The sequence below is a fragment of the Microcebus murinus genome, chromosome 18 (assembly GCF_040939455.1).
Source record: "Microcebus murinus isolate Inina chromosome 18, M.murinus_Inina_mat1.0, whole genome shotgun sequence".
In the NCBI taxonomy this organism is placed as follows: Eukaryota; Metazoa; Chordata; class Mammalia; order Primates; family Cheirogaleidae; genus Microcebus; species Microcebus murinus.
The window spans coordinates 38611214-38631369 of record NC_134121.1 but is presented as its reverse complement, the minus strand read 5'-3'; the positions used below and the strand labels follow the sequence as shown (position 1 = coordinate 38631369).

General features: G+C 55.0%; 1 protein-coding gene across 2 annotated transcripts in view; it reads left to right on the top strand.

Moving 5' to 3' along the window:
- The first annotated feature begins 19133 nt into the window (after positions 1 to 19133).
- ITGA3 (integrin subunit alpha 3) overlaps positions 19134 to 20156 on the top strand; it is a 30020-nt gene continuing 28997 nt past the window's right edge. Inside the window, exons 1-2 of one of the 2 annotated variants that reach the window (XM_075994482.1) lie at positions 19134 to 19471; positions 19912 to 20119. In XM_075994482.1, the coding sequence (XP_075850597.1) occupies positions 19369 to 19471; positions 19912 to 20119 (311 nt within the window). In that variant the 5' untranslated portion in view covers positions 19134 to 19368. Of the gene's footprint in view, positions 19472 to 19553; positions 20120 to 20156 lie in introns of those variants that run through there. The other variant, XM_012789733.3, reaches the window with a different exon arrangement.

Sequence of the window (20156 nt, the reverse complement as noted above, 5' to 3'; positions counted from 1 at the left end):
TCGGGGACAGGGGAGAAGAAGCTGGCGCCCTGGTGAGGTGCCAGGACTGCTGCAGGGACTGCTTTGCTCCTGGTGCTTAAGCAGGCTCCAGGTTGGTGTGAGGGCAAGGGGGTGGCAGGGGTGGACATAGCCCCTGAGAGAGGGGACCTTCCTCATCAGATCATCTCCAAACATCACCTCCTCCAGCAAGCCTTCCCAGCTGCCCTCCTCAGAGAAGCTGTCACTGTCCTCATCCCCACCCCGAAGCCCCAGCACAGGGACCATACCAAGTCCTGAGCAGCAGGGGCAGACGGGCTCCTCCGGGTCTCCCCGGGGTGCCGCACATGGACGTTGTGCAGGGTGGGTGCTCACCAGCACTTGGGCAGCCAGAGGGGGTCACCTCCACCCGGACGACTCCCCTCCTGAGGCAGAGACAGGAGGCTCTTCCAGAGGCTGGGGGAGGAAAAGGAGGGCTGGAGCTGGGGAGGGGCTCGGATCCCCCGTGGTGCCACACTTCCCACCAAAGCCCTGAGTCGAGGGTGGGCCTGCCCTCGCAGCCCTGGCTCGGGGCCGCTAAAAAGGTGTGGAAGGACCAGCCTGTTACCCCAGCCTGGGTGGGCAGGAATTGGGGCCACTATCTACCCCCCCAGCTCCCACCCTTCCCTGTGTCCAGTCCCAGCCAGGGACGCTGGCTGCAGAGCTGACAGCCCCACCCAGTTTCCCCAGCTGCCTGGGGAAAGAGGAGCAGGTGTTTACTTGGCCAGGAGGGGCTTGGTGGAAATCAGGTTTAAGTCCTTAAACCGCACCAAGGGGGAGAGATGCTGCCTGTTCCCATGTTTCCACCCCAAACTGCCCAGGGCCTGGGTGGGGGCTCGAAAGGGACAGGGAAGGCCAAGAATCAGCGACTTCTTCTCCTGGCCTAGCTCCCCTCCTCCCGCCAAACCCCTGTAGGGTGGGTGGCCCCTGGATGCCTGTCCCAGCCTGTCTGCGCAGATGTGAGAGCTGAGGGGGAAGGGACAGAGAGACAGAGGCCCGACAGGAGTAGGGTAGAAGTGCCAGTCAGGAGGGCAGCATGGGTGGGGCAGGGGAGAAAGTTCCAGAAGGGACCTGGGCAGGGGCCCTGGGCGGTGCCCAGGTTGTCCTGGTCTGGAGCAGGGGGCAGCAGAGGGCTGACTGTCTGGGGACCCACTGCAGCCTCTCTGCACCCTCCAGTAGTTCTGGACGTGATGTGTCCGATGGGCCCAGGGCAGCGCCCCCACCCCTGTCAAGCTCCTTGATTATTTTTTCCTGTCGGCTTTGCCTGCAGGGACTGCCTCCCGCCCAGGATGTAAGGCAGGCAGCAGCTTGTCTGACCCAGCCTGGCCCTGGGGGAGCCCCCGTTCTTGGGGGGTGGATAATCCGAGCTCAGGAGACAAGAGAGACTGCTCCCCCACCCCATCCCAGGAGCCCGGGAGGCCCCCTCCCTGCCCCCAGCTTCCCAGCCTCTCCTCCTTGAGAGCAGCCGTAAGTGCTTGGGATGCAGCCAGGCTCCTGCCAGGCGGGTGGGCTGTGGGGGCGGCGGCAGGCAGTGGCTACCGTTCCCCTGCACCCCACCCAAGGCAGGGCGAGCCAGGCTCCTGCCTCCCCCGGCTGCCCTCCCTGCGTCCAGGGCCTGCTTGCCTGAGCCAGACAAGAGTAATGGCCACGGCTCGGGGCCTGACCCGAGGGCTCTGGCTGTGGGCCCAGCGCTAGGAACACTGTCCGTAAATATTTGGGGAGTGAACGATGCCCGCCCCGCACAGCCAACTCTTGCCTGCAGCCCGGAAGGCTTGCGGGAGGAGGCCCCGGTGTCCATCCCACTGCCTCCAAGCCGAGACAACATCAGGGATCTGGGCGTCCAGACTGCCGGGTCCTCGGCAGGTTTGGCACCATCTTCATCACCAAGGGCAGCACCCTTTCAGCCATGCCCCGCCTCCAGGCCGGCCAGCGTCTCCTCCAGCCCCGAGACCCCAAGCCTTCTCTCTCGTGCAGAATCCCCTGCTGTTGGGGTTTTTCTGAAATCTAGCTTCTGCCCTTCCGGGACCCCCTTCTTGGGTTCTGGGATGGAAACCGATCCCCCTGCCCTTTGGGTAGTTAGTGGCGCTCCTCACCCTGTGTGGCTAGCGCCCTCCCGGAGAGCTGTCTGCCTGCTGTCACCCGTGCAAGGGCTCAGCCTGGGGGCAATGCTCCTGTGCTCCTTGGGGTCCCCTTCCCCACCCCAGTAGAAGCTTAGAGGGGGCACAGCCCTCAACCTTTCCTGACTTGTCCCCCTCTCCTGGGGCCTCGGACCAAGACAATAAGGATGTCTTTAGAAAGAAATCTCTGGACACTCACTGCACCAGACAGCTGGGAATTTGGGGTAACCGCCAGCTGCCTGCTGCCGGGAGGTGACTGCAGTAGTCTTGGGGTGCTACCTGCCCCACCCCTAGGGCCCGAGAGAGGCTGTGGGTGCAGGGCTGTGCTGGGCTGGGCGTGAGCAGCAAGCGGGAAGGAGCCAGCTGCGTGTGCTTCTCCACTCTCGCCCCTTGTCTAGAACTCAATTCCTAACCTAGTTTCATGAGATTCCCTTGGCCAACTTCCTGGTGTCAGGCTCAGTTTCCTTATCTGTTGCATGGGGATAATAATAGGATCTAGCTCATGGGATTTTGTAAAGTATCAAATGAGATATTGCACTCAGCAGCACTCAGCACAGGATAGAGTATATGGGAAGTACTCAACAAACATTAACTCTTAGGACTGACTAAGGCTTTTAAGACTTAAAGGCCAATTTTCCTTCCCCAAATTCCCACATCCCTGAGCTCTGAGTGTGCCTCTCATGGCCCCGGGGGGGAAGCGGGCTGTTCGGGAAGAAGGGACCTTGGGATCCGAGGAGACAATGTGCCCTAGCCCACCTGGCTCTGGGCAAGCCACCCTGCCCTCACCCGCTGCTGCCCCATCCCAAGGCTTCTCATGGGCCCCCAGATCAGGTGCCACCCTCCCACCCCCATCAGACATGCCAGGCTGGTGCCCAACCCACTTGCAGGAATAGGGACATAAACACAGCCGGCATCCTCTCCAGAAACAATGGGGCGGTCAGGGGCTCCAGTCCAGGTCAGGGAGGGTCTGGGAATTCCTAGGGCTTAGGTCACAGAGCCCAGGGAGAGGAGATGCTCCCCTTCCTGGGGCTGGGAAGAGAGCAATGTCCCTGTGGATGCTTGAGGGGGCAGGGTAGTCCCCTCCAAAGGCTGTATTCAGACCCCTGCCACAGGTCGGTAGCCTCTCTTGCCTAGTGGGTATGAAGTGGTATCTCATTGTGGTTTGATTTGCATTTCTCTGATGACTAATGAGTTGAGCATCTTTTTATATGCTTACTGGCCATTTGTATATCTTTTTTGGAGAAGTGTCTATTCAGATCCCTTTTAAACACTTCACTGGCACCAAGCCATTAGGCTGTCCTCCCCTCTTCCATCCGTCCTCCGCAGCCTGTCTTCCCTCCGAGAGTAGCCCTGGCCAGGCTTTCCTGCTTAAACCTTCAATGGCTCCCCATTGCTTGCCGCCAAACTTGCTCAGTTGTGTTTCTTGAAAAGTATTTTATGAGAGGCTGAGAGAGGTTGCTCTGAAGATGACTCTATGATTAAACCATAGTCAAAGTATGGGGACATGCTGCCTGCTCTAACCCACTGCCGGAGTTGGTCACTGAACCTTGGAAGACTCAGAGGTCCCAAAGCAAACAATCCCCTCCTTAACCCACACTTCCCAAACTAACCTGATGATAGAGTCACACCCCCTCCCTTTGTATTCTCTTTTTTCCAGCTTTATGGAGATATCATTCCCATGTCACATAACTCACTCATTTGAAACGTACAATTCAATGGCTTTTAGAATATTCACAGATATGTGCAACCATCACTACAATCAATTTTAGAACATTCTCATCACCCTGAAAAGAAACCCTGTGCACTTTACCTATTGCCCCCAACTCACCCACTCATTGTCCTGCTCTCAAATCCAGGCAACTACTGATCCGTCCGTGTCCCCGTGTTTGGCCGCGCTGGGGGTTCCGTCGTATATGTGGAACCGCACTACATGTGGCCTTTTTTTTTTTTTTTTTTTTGAGACAGAGTCTCGCTTTGTTGCCCAGGCTAGAGTGAGTGCCGTGGCATCAGCCTAGCTCACAGCAACCTCAAACTCCTGGGCTCAACCGATCCTCCTGCCTCAGCCTCCCAAGTAGCTGGGACTACAGGCATGCGCCACCATGCCCGGCTAATTTTTTTCTATATATATATTAGTTGGCCAATTAATTTCTTTGTATTTATAGTAGAGACGGGGTCTCGCTCTTGCTCAGGCTGGTTTCGAACCCCTGACCTTGAGCAATCCGCCCGCCTCGGCCTCCCAGAGTGCTAGGATTACAAGCGTGAGCCACCGCGCTGGCCTACATGTGGCCTTTGTGTCCGGCTTCTTTCATTCAGCATAGCGCTGTCAAGGTCCATTCGGATTGTAGTATGTGTCAGGACTGCATTCCTTGTAGGAAAATAATATTCCATTGTGTGCCTATCTCACATGTTGTTTATCCACTCACCAGTTGATGGACACTTGGGCTGTTTCCACTTTGGTGCAATTATGAATAATGCTGCTGTGAACATTCCTGTACAAGTTTTCGCGAGGAAGTATGCTTCTATTTTGGGGGGTATATACGAGTGGAATTGCTGGGTCAAATGGTAACTCTGTTTAACCATTTGAGGACATGCCAGACTACTTTTTTTTTTTTTCTTGAGACAGAGACCTGTGCTAGAGTGGCCTGTGCTCGAGTGCTGTGGCATGATCATAGGTCACTGCAACCTCGAACTCCAAGGCTCAAGCAATCCTCTTGCCTCAACCTCCCGCATAGTTGGGACTACAGGCGCTCATCATCACCATGCACAGCTAATTTTTCTATTTTTTGTAGAGACAGGATCTCGCTCTTACTCAGGGTGGACTTGAACTCCTGAGTTCAAGGGATCCTCCTGCCTCAGCCTCCCAAAGTGCTAGGATTACAGGCGTGAGCCACCACGCCCGGCCCCAGACTATTTTGTGAAGCAATTGCCCCATTTTACATTCCCACCAGCAGAGTACGAGGGCTCTGATTTCTTCACGTATTCACTAACACTTGTCATCTGACTTTCTGGTTCTAGCCATCTTCATGAATATGAGGTGACATCTCACCGTAGTTTTGTATTGCGTTTCCCTGATGGTAATGACATTGAACATCTTTTTCTGTGCTTCTTAGCTGCTTCTACATCTTCTCTGGAGAAATATTTATTCTAAAGACCCTTCGCACATTTTAAAACTGGGTTATTTGTCTTTTTAGTATTGAGGTGTGATAGTTCTTTAATATAATCTAGATACAAATCCCTTATCAGATGGTTGTCTTACATATATTTTACTCCATTCTGGGGTTGTCTTTTGACTTTCTTGATATTATCCTTTAAAACACAAAAGTTTTCAATTTTGATGAAATTCAGGTTTTTTTTTTCTTTTACTGCTTGTACTTTGTGTGTTATAGCTAAGAATCCATTGCCAAATTCAAGATCACAAAGATTTAGTCCTATGTTTTCTTCTAAGAATTTTACAGATCAACCACTTATATTTAGGTCTTTGATCCATTTTGAGTTATTTATTTATGTATTTATTTTGAGACAGTGTCTTACTTTGTTGCCCGGGCTAGAGTGCCGTGGCATCAGCCTAGCTCACAGCAACCTCAAACTCCTGGGCTCAAGCAATCCTACTGCCTCATTCTCCCAAGTAGCTGGGACTACAGGCATGCACCACCATGCCCGGCTAATTTTTTCTATATATATTTAGTTGGCCAATTAATTTCTTTCTATTTTTAGTAGAGACGGGGGTCTCACTCTTGCTCAGGCTGGTTTCAAACTCCAGACCTTGAATGCCTGGGCCTCCCAGAGTGCTAGGATTGCAGGCATGAGCCACCGTGCCCGGCCCAAAACTAGTGATTTCTTTAAGGCCTATGAAAAATAAAGGCACGGTCTAGAGGCATGCTGTAATTTTTGAAAAGAGAGTCCTAAAACAATATCATAGTAAAATTTTCTAAGATTAAGTATAGCTTTGTTTAAAAATTTTACACTCAAAGAAAAAAGAAAGTTCAATAGAGATTCCATTGGGCACTAAAAAGAAAAAGACCATGGGCTGCTTCTGACATTAAAGTGGGCATTATCTCAGCAGGGACCCCACTGCCCAGGTTCTGAGACTCAGCTCTGTGGGACCAGCATGTCATCATTATAAGTGCACCCAGAAGATGATTAGGCTGTGTAGACTGTAGACAATGTAGAGGATTAATTCACATGAAACAAATTCATAGAGGAGTGGGGGGGAGCCGCTACTTTTGACTGGTCAGAGAAGACCTCTTTTTAAAGAGGTGACTTTTGAGCTTAGACCTAAATAACAAGAAACAATGGGAAGATCTAGAAGAGTCTTCCATGCCCGGCTAATTTTTTCTATATATTTTTAGTTGGCCAACTAATTTCTTTCTATTTTCAGTAGAGACGGGATCTCGCTCTTGCCCAGGCTCGTTTCCAACTCCTGACCTTGAGCAATCTGCCCGCCTCGGCCTCCCAGAGAGCTAGGATTATAGGCGTGAGCCACCGCGCCTGGCCCATTTTGAGTTAATTTTTGTACAAGGCCTGAGGTAGGGCTCCAGCTTCATTCTTTTGCATGTGGATGTCCGGTCCTCCCTCCCCCTCCCCCCATCGTGCACTTACAAAGTATTCAATAGTGTCTCACGGGACTCTGGTGCTAAATACTGACTGGGAATATTGATTAGGTCCAAGTCTCTTAGCCTGGCACAAGGCCTCTTCCCGTCAGCTCCCAACTTGTCTTTTCCCAATTTATCTGGACGGCCTCTTGATGTTCCTTAGACTTGCACTGGGTTTTCTTGCTACAGTATATGCTGTTCTGATGCCTCCTGCCACCCCATGACACACACATACACACACACCCCTCTGCCCACTGAAACTCATGCAGCCTCCAAGGAATAATAATAGCTAATGATGGCTGGTCTGATGGTAGTGGGTTATCAGAACTTATTAACATTAGTGTCACTAAAATTGGTATTCAACCCCCCACTGCTAAATTAGACTGGCACAAAAAATAATAATAATAGCTAATGCTCCAAGGAGCATTTGACATTAAACCAGACATCCTTCTTCTTCTGTTTTTTTGTTTGTTTGTTTGTTTGAGACAGGGTCTAACTCTGTCACCAGGGCTAGAATGAAGTGGCCCAATCACTGTTCACTGCAACCTCAAAATCCTAGGTTCAAATGATGTTCCTGCCTCAGCCTCCTGAGTAGCTGGAACTATAGGCGTGCATCACCATGCCTTGCTAATTAAAAAAGAATTTTTTTGTAGAGATGTGGTCTTGCTATGTTGCCCAGGCTGGTCTCAAACTCCTGGCCTCAAGTGATCCTCCCACCTTGCCTTCCTAAAGCACTAGGATGATAGGGGTGAGCCCCTGTGCCCAGCCCAGACATTTTCTAAGCACTTTATTTCTATTATATCACTTAATTCTTATAGTGACTCTATGAGGCATATGCTCCCATTATCCCCATTTCACAAAAATTGAGGCTCAACATGGTCAGGTAACTTGCCCACAGTTATGCAGTTAGCAAGTGATGGAGGAAGAATTTGAACCCAGGCCATCTGACTCAAGAATGTCTGCTCTTAACAAATCGCTGCTCTCCTATCCATCTTTGCTTATCTCTGTAACTCTGCCTACCACTTCATTTGTACTAAAATATATTTACTGAGCTCCACCACATATTTGGCTGAAATAACAAGTTAGCGAGTAAAAGAATGAGCAGAACTGCACTGTCAGAGCTGGAAGGAACCCAAGCGGTGGTGTGCATTCCACGGTAACGACTTGATGGATGGGAAGGCCTCTGCGACTTATCCAGGGTCACGAGGTGGGGGCAGAGGCCATGGCAGGACCCAGGTCTGTTCTCTTCCTGCCGGCAGTTGTGACACCACGCTGGCTGTGCTTCCATTCAGCACACGCTCCCTGAGTACCTCCTCCGTACCAGGCCTGAGGCGAGTCACACAGGACAAGACCCCTGGGACCCTGCCCTCTCTCCTCCAGGGAAGGGGGCAGAGCTCTTCCTGGGCTTTAAGACCCTCCTGGGCCCTCCCCCATGCAGGGCCACCCCCTGGGCCAGCTTTCTCTGTTAGCTTGGAGGGAGCAGCAGGAATGGGAGGCGGCCGCTGGCCAGGGGCACAGGGCGGGCCGGGAGGAAGGGCCCCCGGTCCAGTTCATTTCCTGGCACCCTTGTTTGCCGCGTGCCCCTGGCTTCTGGTGGCTGTTTCCGCCCCGCCCACAGCCTCCCTGGCTGAGCGGGCAGCTGGCCTGGCTGGAATTCTCCCACATCCTCTGCCTCGGCTGACTCTCAGCTGGCCACCCTCAGAGCCCGGCAGACCCAAGTGACAATCCTGCTTCCCCCATTGCTATGTCACCCTGGGCATGTCGCTTTGCCATTCTGGGCTTTTGTTTCCTCTTCTTTTTTTTTGAGACAGAGTCATGCTCTGTTGCCTGGGCTAGAGTGCCGTGGCATCAGCCTAGCTTACAGCAACCTCAAACTCCTGGGCTCAAGCCATCCTGCTGTCTCAGCCTCCCAAGTAGCTCATACTACAGGTGCATGCCACCATGCCTGGCTAATTTTTCTATTTTTAGTAGAGACAGGTCTCGCTCTTGCTCAGGTTGGTGTCAAACTCCTGAGCTCAAGCGATCCTCCCACCTCAGCCTCCCAGAGTCCTAGGATTACAGGCGTGAGCCACCGCGCCCGGCCTGTTTCCTCTTCTGGAAGAGGGGATACCATGATGGACTCGCAGGCCTGCCATGAAGAGTGAAGGATGAAATATACCTAAAGGACTTGGCACAGTGAAATTCCCAATGCAACTACTGTCCCTTTTTCTCAGCCTATCCCTCCGCATTTCCTCCAAATCTTCCAGGATGTCCTCTGCTCCGCTTCCCTGTGTTGGGGTCTCAGGAGAGCCTTTGGGGCTCTTCTGTGATGGGGGCACCTTCTCCAGGTGCTGATGCCCCCACTAGCTCTTGGGTGTCCATTTCCTTGATATAGAAACACTCATGCCCACAGTGATGGGATCTGAGGGGACCCACGGGGACATCGTTAGTCTTTCCACGGGCCAGAGAAGATTCAGTTTGATGCACATCATTGATCTCTACTCCAAGTAGAGCTCTGGAGCAGGAGCTCTTGGCAGGGTGGAGAGAGAGAGAGTCTGAGCTTGCTTCCCTGGAGGTAGAGCTCTTGGGGGAGAGACAGCCACTGCCACCCCCACCACCATGGCCACCATCATCCCAATAAAAAATAACATTTATTGAGCTATTACTATGCGCTAGGCACTGTGCAGGTTCTGATTTTCTCTCCACAACAATTCTATGATTAGAGTGCAATTATTAACTCCATTTTACAGATAGAGAAACTGAGGCATAGGGAGCTTAAGCATCTTGGTGAGAGCTAATAGGTGACCAAATGTGGTACATGCTCTAGCAGAGGGAGAAACAGGGCTGTGCTGGAAAAGAAGGCGTCACATGAGCCCCAGGACGCCTGGGAGATGGTGGGTTTCATTTGGCCTTGAAGGAAGGGGGGCTGTCAGTAAGCAAGAGGAAGCTGGGGCGTGGTGGGTGGAGGGCGCAGCTGAGCCAAGGCTGGAAAAAGCAGTGAGCAGGTGTCTGGGGCAGGCCGGGGCTATGAGGAGGACGGGGAGTGGAGGACAAGGGATGAACACAAGCAGGGTGGCTTACGGGAGACCTCGGACTCTGGGCTGGGGAGCTGGGCTTAGGGCTTGGTTCTGTGAGGCATCCAGGCTTGGGTTTGTTGGGGTCAGATCAGAAGGGAATAAGGCCTCCTGGAGCCAGGTGTTGTCTTTAAGGGAAGAGAAGGGAAGGGCACAGTGTGCTGGGCCCGCTGCCAGGTGCTTCCCATGGATGACCTCAGTTAATCCTGCCTACAGTCCTGAGGGGCAGCATGGCTGTCACATCCTTGCAAACAAAGACACTGAGGCTCAGAGATGACCAGAGGCAAGCTAGAGGCTAACGTGCATGGAGGACCCCATGGCCTGGGGGTGGGACCAGGGCACAGGCCATGCTTGCACAGTGGCAGGGAGGCGGGAGTGCAGCACTATGAGGGCATGTGTGGGTGCAGAGAGGAGGGCAGGAATGAAAGGGAATGAATGAAGTAGGGGCTCCTGGGGCTGTAGCCAGGGTCGCCAAAAGTGCTAGAGCAACAGGGGGCTAGAAGGAAGGAAGGAAGAGAGAAAGGAAGGAAGGAAGGGAGAAAGGAAGAGAGGGAGGAAGGAAAAGAGGGAGGAAGGGCAGAGCTGATGGGATCCAGGGTGCAAGTGGTGAGAGGCCCGTCGGAACTGGGGTCCGGGGGGCTATCTTGGGTGTCTTCCTGTGGGCCCAGCCTGACAACATGGAGCCAGGCTGGCATGGCCTGGTCAGCATCAAAGTCAAGGCTACTGGCCGGGCGTGGTGGCTCACGCCTGTAATCCTAGCACTCTGGGAGGCCGAGGCAGGTGGATCGCTCAAGGTCAGGAGTTCGAAATCAGCCTGAGCAAGAGTGAGACCCCGTCTCTACTATAAATAGAAAGAAATTAATTGGCCAACTAATATATATATATAGAAAAAATAAGCCGGGCATGGTGGTGCATGCCTGTAGTCTCAGCTACTTGGGAGGCTGAGGAGGAAGGATTGCTTGAGCCAGGAGTTGCTGAGGTTGCTGAGTTTGAGGTTGCTGTGAGCTAGGCTGACGCCACAGCACTCACTCTAGCCTGGGCAACAAAGTGAGACTCTGTCTCAAAAAAAAAAAAAAAAAAGTCAAGGCTACTACCCCAGGGAGAGGCCTCTAAGAATTTCCCCCTGTTGGTGGGTGTGTGGCCGACCACCTTGGGGTCTCTCCTGGGCTCTGGTCTCCTCGTCTATCTCCACCCCTTTCCTGCGACCTCTGGCACATTGCCAGCCAGTCCTGTGTCTCCACACAGGAGGCTCTGGAGGTCCCACAGACCCAGTGGCCGTCCTCGCTGCTGTCCTCTCCCCATGTCCCCTGCATCCTATCAGCCACTTACTCCTGCCCACACCCCTCCCCCAGATACCTTTCAAGTGCATCTGTATTTCACAGCCCCTTGCCCTGAAGTGGGACAGACCCTCACCCCTTCTCATTTCCCATCCTGTGCCAGCCAGCTCCCTTCAGCTCCACGGCCGGCAAGCTGGAGCCCAAATCCAGGGCCACGCACCGGTGATGTCCTGGGCTTGTCCCCTACAGTCAGCCATGCCTGTGACGTCTGCCCCACTCGCCTCCCTGTCTCCTCTGGCTCCCCGCTTCCCTCTGTCTGCAGCAGAGCTGGGCTGAGCTCTTCCTCTGACTCCCAGCTGGACCTGCCCAGGGCAGTTCTGCCACTTGAGGGAGTGGCCTTGACATCCCCAAACCCCATCTGATTCCTCCTCTCAGAGGAGTCCCTGAAGATGTCCATGACCAGGTGGGGAAGGGGACCCCAGAGGGAAAAGGCTGAGGCCCAGGGGATTGTTATGTAGGGAAGTGAGAGCTCCTCCTCATTGCCCAGTCCTGCCAACAGTTAACCAGAGACGGCAGGTGCCAGGTGCGGGGCCTGGCTGGGGCCTTGCCCGCCCACCCACTAAATCACTCTTTGTCTGGGCCCTTCCTCATGCTCTGGCCCTTTCCCTTCCTTCCCCCCCCCTCGCATCACCCCATCCCCGCCTCTCCCCCCCAGTTGCCTGACTCATTTGTACCCCGGGGCCCTAGCCTCTGTGGGCAATGCTGTCACATCCTGCCCCCTCCCTGCCAGGTAGGGCTCCGTTGTGTTAACAGGATCCCTGGGGAGGCAAGGCTGGACCGCACAGCACAGGAGGGCTGCCCACTGGTGCGAACTTCGGGACCCTGGCAGGGAAGGAGAGGGGCTCCGTGAGGAGGGCTCTTCGCTGCCTGCCAGACCAGACCCACAAGGGCGCCTGCCTTGCGCATCTGACTGGGGGGCCGAGCACAGCCCTGACACTGGAGCAGGCTTCACACCAGCAGTAACCGGCTCCCGGGCTGATGGGGAGGCTGGGATGGGGGTGAGGGCTGGGAGGAGGCTTCAACCTGATTTACTCAGGACCTTGTCCGTCCGGGAGGAGGAAGTGAGTCAGTGGGCACAGCAATTCATGCCTCAGAATTCTGACTTTCCTTTTCAACCCACTGAGCCAAGACGTTTGTCCCAACAGGATCCCGGGGTGGGGGAGGGGACAGAGCTGGCCTCTCAGTCGCCTCCCCTGGGCTCCTTTTTTTAGTGCCAGAACATGTGGTGACTGATTCAGCTGGACACAGCCGTGTGAGGGAGGGACTGCCACCGGGGCTGGGACACACAGGTGTCATCAACGCTGAGGGTAACAACTACTGATTAGGGAAGGAGTGGCTGACTTGGGGCCCAGTTCTGCTTCACCAAACCCTTGAATTTTCTCTCTTTGTGTCCAGTTTATAGATGGGAAACTGAGGCCCAAGGTCACAGTCCCTCCAGCCTGGCTGGAAGTCAGTGCAAGTCCTGGAAGGGGGTGGGGGTGGGGGTGAGGGAAGGTCTTGCTGTGAAAGTGGAAACTCATGAAAGACTTGGAAGAACAAGTGGATGTTTTCCAAGGGAACGAGTGTGTGAAGGGCATTCCAGGCAGAGGGACCAGCATGTGCAAAGGCCGGGGGCACGAGCTGGCCCTGTGTGTTGGTGTCATCCTGCCGGGAATGGGGACAAGGCACTGTGACAGAGGCTGTCAGGGGAGGAGCAGGCTGTGGGGATGAGGGGAGATGCTGAGTCCTCTCTGGAGGTGGCTGGTGAGAGTTGACTGCCAAGCCTGGAGCGTGGAAGAGCTTGCGCAGTGGCGTCAGTGTGTAGGAAGATGGTAACACACGGGTCATCTGGGGAGGCAGGAGGGAGGAGGACCACACACAGGCCCAGGGTGGGCTGAGGAGTCTTGCAGGGGGAGAGGGTGTGGGAAGGCACCGTCAGGCAGAAGTTTGCATAAAATACAGGGGGAGAGGTCAGCAGGTCACTGCTGCCACATTAGAGGGGTCAGGGGCAAAGGCCCAAAGACAAGCACAGAGTTTGCCCATCACAGGAGGCTGCAGGCTGAGGAGAGCAGTAGGTTTCATGATGACCCAAGCTCAGAGGAGGTGACTTCTAAGCTGTGGCCTCCTGGAAAAATGGGAGGATGACTGGGGGTGGTGGGGACACTGGGATGCCTGGTGGGGAAACAGCAGAAGGGTGGAGGCCAGAGAAAGCTCAGGGCCAGTGGGGAACTGCCAGGTGCTCCTGTGCCTGCCTGTGGCACTGGAAGGGGGAGGGGAGGTAGCGGGGTGGGGCCAGGCGGAAAGATGACCAGGGCTGTCTCAGGGACAGTGGTGTGTCCTGAAAGCAGAGGGGAACTACTGGAGGTGCTAAGCAGGAGAATGAGGACGGCAGGTTGGTAGGACACTTGGGTGCCATGCAGATGGGAGGGAGAGGTGGAGGCAGGGAGGGCAGCGGGAAGCACCAGCAGTAATCCAGGGAGAAGGAGCCGAAAAAGAGGACAAACCAGTGAGATAGCAGGAAGGTGGAATCAGTGGGACACTGCAGATTAGCTAAGATGGGTGCAGAGGAAGGGGAGGCGTTGGGCTTCCAGCTGAGGTGAGCCGCTGGGAGCAGAGCAGGCTGGGGAAGGCCTGTGGGTCACTTTCGGGTACCCTGAGTCACAGTGCCTGAGGAACTTCCGATCAGGGACTTGGATTCAGCAACTGAACCCACAGGGCTGGAACTTGGGAGGGCACTGATTTGGGAGTCACCACGTGGTCTGAGTTATTAAGAGCCAATGAGGGTGGGTGTGGTGGCTTACGCCTGTAATCCCAGCACTTTGGGAGGCTGAGGTGGGAGGATCCCTTGAGGCCAGGAGTTCAAGACCAGTCTGGGTCTTGAACTATAGCAAGACCCCCATCTCTTCAAAAAAGGGTGGGAGCAATGAAATGACTTTTCCCTAAATACTAGTAAGACATCATGGAGACAGGATTTCCCACTTTGGTATTTTAGTTTTTGTTTCTACCTGAGCAGACAACCATGTTTCATGTATTGCACGGCAGACACATTCCTACATCCATTAGTACCGCCGTGCAAAGAAGGCAGCGCAGCCGAGCACTGATAAGCACTGACGAGCCATGAGAATTTTGGCCTCCAGTGGGGCAAGTCTGGGCTGGACAGCCACGTGGACTGACTGGACCAGAAGTATGTGCCATGGGCAAGGGGCACGACTGTCATCCATTCACTCAGCCACTCCCATAGGGCCGTACTGACCCTGTCCCTATCCCCAAACCAATCACAGCCACCAAGAGAAGGATCAGCATAGACACACACACTTCCCACACCCTGTCCCTGAGGAGCCCACTCAGGAAGGACATGACCAGGGAGTCAGACAGCTGGGGGGGCGGGGGGCGGGGGGGGGGGAACCAGCCACACTGGGGGAGGTAGTCACACCTCTTGTACTTTGGGCAGCTCAGTATTTTCATCTCTAAACTGGGACACATCTATACCTATAGGGTTATTAGAAGGTAACATACATAAAAGGCCAGGCACATAATAGGTGCTCAAAAAATATGAGCTCCCTTTCCACATTCAAATATACAGGAAACATTCAGAGACAGACAAACAGATGTGCATGCATAAGGGTGCACGTGTGCAGACGCGTGTTCTGATCAATATGCATGTAGGAACCCTCCACCCCTAGTGGAGTATCCAGGGAGTTAGTAGGAGCAGGGTGGAGGTTGGGGGTGGGGTAGATGGAGCCCCCTCACCTGCCCAGACTTCCCACTTGAGCACAGAACTCTGTCCATAAGAAGGCTTCTCCCCAGGAAATGGCAAGGCCCCTGTGGGGTGGTGACTCAGCTGGGCTCAGCTGGGGCTGCCTCTACCAAGTGGCCTCCTGAGCACAAAGGGGCCACTTTGACATGAGACAGAGAACACTGGAGAGCCCACCAGTGTCCTAATTTCCCTGCCCGGAGGAGGCGGCCCTCTGGGCGTGGATGCAGGGCGTAGTCATCAAGGCTAGGCCTTGGGCAGTAGGCGTGGGCCTGGGGAGGGCTAGAGAAATAGAGGGGATGGGGGGGCAGGTAGCTTCCCCAGTGTTTGGGGCCTGCTCACCACACCCCCATGGGGGTCACTGCCCACTGACGCCCAGAAACCTCTGCTCTTTCCCTCCTCCCAGCATTCCCCCACCTGTCCCTGAAGTCCCAGTCAAATCAGTACCCTGGGCCTTCCTCACTCACTCTCTCCCTCCCTCAGCCTCTGCCCCTGCTCAGACCACCTCACTCCTTGTCCAGATTATTATAGCAGCCCCCTCCTGCCCCACCCAGTCTCTCCTGGCAATGTCAAATTCATGCTACAGCCAGAATGTTCTTCCTGACAGTCCCCCTTGACCCATAAGCACCACCCCTAAAATACAATGAAAAGTGGGTTTAACTTGTTTAAATTTGAGAGCTTCCAGAAAGGGAGGCCAGGATGAGACCCTGGCCTCAAAGATACCCCCAGGAGGACTCAGCCCCAGATTGGTACCTAGTAGGCTGTCAATGAACATTTGAGGCTGGTGGCTTCTGAGCCAGGGGAGTTGCCTGGAATTGGCCTACATCTGGGTCACAGAAGGAAATCTGATAAGCCCATTCAGCTTCCCTACTCCTCTCTCCCTCCCTCCCTCAGTAATTTGCATTTTCAATTCAAGTCAGAGATACAGACTGGAGTCTTAGTTCCACAGCAGGGCTTTGGTCCACTTGGTTCAGCAAATACCAGAAACTCCGGCACCCAGTGGGTGCAGATGGGGGAGTAATGAGGGGTTTTCTCCAGCTCTTCCATTTCACAGCTGGGGAAACCAAGGCCTGGAGCAGGAAGGTAAGTGGCCCAAGCTGAGAAGGCAGAAGAGAGCCTGCTCTCAACCAAGTGCACACAGTTGCACTCCCTCTGTGTGCCTCGCATCCACACGCCTGCCCCTGGGAGGTGAGGGCCCCGGGTGGTGTGCTTTGGGGCTCTGAGGCCATGAGAAGGGGTGTGGGGAGAGGGCAGGCAGAGGACGACTAGCGCAAAAACAGCATGTGCTAAGTAAACAGAAGCTTTACAGAATATTGACATTGTCCTTGTCCTGGCTGGGAAAACGTCACTGGAAGCAGCCCCAACCTTTCTGCCTTTCTTCTCCCCAGAGGCTCCCTCTCGCCACTCCTGTCTTTCCCCCTTGTCCAGATACTCCTCCTCTAAGAAGCCTCCCTGGCCCTCCAGCAGGACCCACAGTTTGCACATGATTATGGTCACCTGCAGAGGCAGATGGACGCCATCCAAGGTGTGGTTTGAATGTCAAGACTGATGGTGCCACCTGCATGCCAAGAGGGTGTGAAATGTTTTATTATTGACATCATTGAGGTCTCCAGGGAGAGCAAGGCCAGCCTCTCAAGGGGGTCCCAAACGGCTTGAGAGAGCCAAGGAAGAGATTGGCCTGGGTTTTTATTGCAGTCAGGGGGTGAGTGTTCTTGCCTGAAGGGGCTTGCGGATCTCCCCCTCGGATGCCAAGGGAGAGCGCACCGGGGATTTCTTACCAGCTTGCCCAGGTGTGGGGTGCAGGGGGAGAGGGAGGGGTGAGGCTTGAAAGCTGTCAGTAAGCAGCAAAAAATAGACTTAGGCTCCTCACTTCACATGTTATTCCCGTGCCCTTGTTTCTGCCTGTGTTTCTAGGTGTTTCTAGGTGTTTCCCATGGGGAAAGGCTGACAGATAAAGAGTTGACACAATAAAGTCAACTGAGAGATGAAACAAGGCTGTAGATGACAACATCACTGATTTGGACCCCTGGATTTGAGCCCCTTGGCATGATGTTGGGATTTCTCTTTTTCCATCTCTCCGGCTCAGACCCTTCCACTTTCCACACCTCCCTCCACCCCCATTCCATCTCCCCAGCTCTGTCTGATACTCCCCCACATTCTTTAGCTCAGCCCACCCCCACCAGTCACCCCTGCTCCTGCTCCGCTCCCACATTCCCTCTGGACACTCCCCTGGAGTGGAAAAACCATCCCTCATCCCTTTCCTGCTCCCAGTCCTGGGATCGGACATGCTGGTCATTCCTGTTTGGGATGGCCAAAGAGATAAGGCCTGGCATTGGGCCGATCTGTCGATCTGTCGTCAGAGGAGTCTCAGAAGCTGTTTTAGGCAGGCCCCCTGACCACACCGAGTGTCCACCCTGGGCCTCTGTCCTCCTGGCCCTAGCTATCTCCTTTTCTCCAGCAACACGGTGGAAGACTCAAGGGCCAGCCTGGAGAGCAAAGGTCTGTTCAACCTCCATCCAGGTCAGCTTCCTGCTCCTTGACCCCAGATGCCTCCTAACCCCTGGAGGCCCTAAGCCATAAGGCAGACTGTGAAGGAGGCCAGGTGGCTCTGGGAGTCACAGCTTGGGAACAAATGCTGCCTAAGGGCAGTCATGGACAAGTGTCCTCTCTCCAAGCCCCAGAAAAGCTGTTATCACAGCTGCTTTTGTTTAGAAATGTCTGGCTGTCTGACCAACATGTGCCTGGAGTTTGTCTCTTAAAGACACAGCTGTGGTCAGTGGCTTCCAGTGTTGCTCTGCCTCCCATAAGCTTCCTGATCTTGGACATCCAGGCAACCTCCTGAGGCTCTGGTCCCCCGCAAGTCAAAAGATGATCATGCTGACCTCACAGGGAGGCTGGGAGGATGAAATGAGCCTGCTCCTGAGATGATGTGTAAACTAGCTAGGCTGGGGCCCCTTTCCAGGCTCTGAAGCTAACCTTTACTCCTAATTATTTATTCTTTTTTTTTTTTTTTGAGACAGAGTCTCGCTTTGTTGCCCAGGCTAGAGTGAGTGCCGTGGCGTCAGCCTAGCTCACAGCAACCTCAAACTCCTGGGCTCGAGCGATCCTTCTGCCTCAGCCTCCTGAGTAGCTGGGACTACAGGCACGCGCCACCATGCCCGGCTAATTTTTTATATATATATCAGTTGGCCAATTAATTTCTTTCTATTTATAGTAGAGACGGGTCTCGCTCTTGCTCAGGCTGGTTTCGAACTCCTGACCTTGAGCAATCCGCCCGCCTCGGCCTCCCAAGAGCTAGGATTACAGGCGTGAGCCACCGCGCCCGGCTATTTATTCTATTCTTTAAAGAGAGCCCCCAAATTGCACAAGCTTCAGGCCCCACCAAACCGGGATGTGCCCAAAGTATTGTACACACATTAATTATTAGCATAAGTGGATAAGAAGGGCTCCAGGGTCAGATAACATAGGATTCGAATCCCAGTTGCGTGGCTTCTGCCAAACTGCTTAACCTCCCTGAGCCTTGGTTTTCTCATCTTAAAACAGAGATAACACCTCAAAGATTGTTTTGAGGGTTTAACTTAATATTTGGAAAGCACTTAGCATAGTTCCTGCTGCATATGTGCTTAATACATGGTTTGTTTTTTTTTTCTTATTTGAAAATATATAGAGAAAAGACTGCCAGGGAAAATGAGTTTTTGTGCTGCAATAAGGGAAATCTGAGTTAGACTCAAGAAAATACACAGTGACCTCTTGAAGTTCCCTTTCAGTTTGACCCTTCTGCGGATGAGATATTTAGGCCCCGCCCACCTACCGCCACCTGGTGCTTCCCGCTGCACACCTGTAGGCGGTGGCTGTCCCCTCCCAGTCTCCAAACACTCATTCCGGGTGGGAGGAGGGGAACTTTGGGATTCTGCAGGGCTGGGCCCTGAAGGCAGGAGTGGATGAGAATGGGTACAGTCTGGGCCCAGCTCCCGGCCACGCCGTGCGCTCCGTGATACCACAAGGGCAGCCCTTGGGGAAAAATGTTTTTTGCTAATCACAATTAGCGATATTGTTATTACCACCGCTACCTATCTGTCCGGCTTTGCTGAGAAGCCAGTCTCAGCTCGGATCGGGGTGGGTGGGGCGGGTTGGCAGGAGAAATAAATCTCGACAAAGACAGCGAGGGGCTGGGTGAGAGGATGAACGCCCAGAGACCGCCAGCCACCTCCTTGGGACTCACAGCGCTGCGGAGGCGAGTCCAGCATTCCAGGCTGCCGCGGACGGCGGTTCGCAGATGCGCCAACGCCAGTTCTCTCCAGCCAGGCCGGCGAGGTGGCCGCGCCTGGGACGGCCTTTCCAGCCGCAGTAGCAGCCGCAGCGAGGAGCTGGACAAATCCCACCCACGGCCCCGCCCGTCCAATCCGTCTTGGCCCGGAGGCGACGCTTCCCCGGAGAAGCGAGGGGCGAAGAGGGGAAATACAAGTCTTTGGGGACACCAGACAGGTGTCTGGGGGAAAGGGCGGAGCCGGGGTAGGGAGGATGAGGAGGGAGGGGCGGTGCTGCCCCTTTAAGAGGCGGCGGCCGAGCCGGGACCTTTTCTCTTTCCCCGGAAGGAAAGCGGAGCCCGGGCTGGGCGCGCAAGGTGGGGAGGTGCGGGACTGGGCGTGGGGAGGCGGGGCGCGCGCCGCGGGGACCCCTCCCTCCCGGCCTCCTTGCGGTCTGCCGTTCTGCTGGCCAGAACCGCCGCGGAGTCGGGATCGAAGGCTGCGGCGCGGCCAAGGGGGCGCGGCCGGGACAAGCTGGCTGGAGGGCGGGGTGCCTGGGGCAGGGGCGGCGGTGACCCGGTTGCCGGGGAGGCGGGAGAATAGACCCTCGGACCTTGGAAGGGGATCTGAGAGCGCAGACCCTGAACAGACGTGAAACTGACCCGGGCTGGGGACGAGAAACTGATCGGCACCACTGGGCTCCACCGCGCGGCGGGTTCCGGTGCCCTTTGGCGGTGCGGGGAGCAGGTGAACAGGTCCTCACTCCCAGCTCCGCGCCCTCACGCGCTCTCGCCCGCGCCCCCGCTCTGGCTCGCAGCCATGGGCCCCGGCCCCCGCCGCGCGCCCCGCGCCCCGCGCCCGATGCTCTGCGCGCTTGCCCTGATGGTGGCGGCCGGCGGCCGCGTCGCCTCCGCCTTCAACCTGGACACCCGATTCCTGGTGGTGAAGGAGGCCGAGAACCCGGGCAGCCTCTTCGGCTACTCGGTCGCCCTCCATCGGCAGACGGAGCGGCAGCAGCGCTACCTGTAAGTAAGGCTGGCGGGGGTAGGGTAGGAGGGAGGT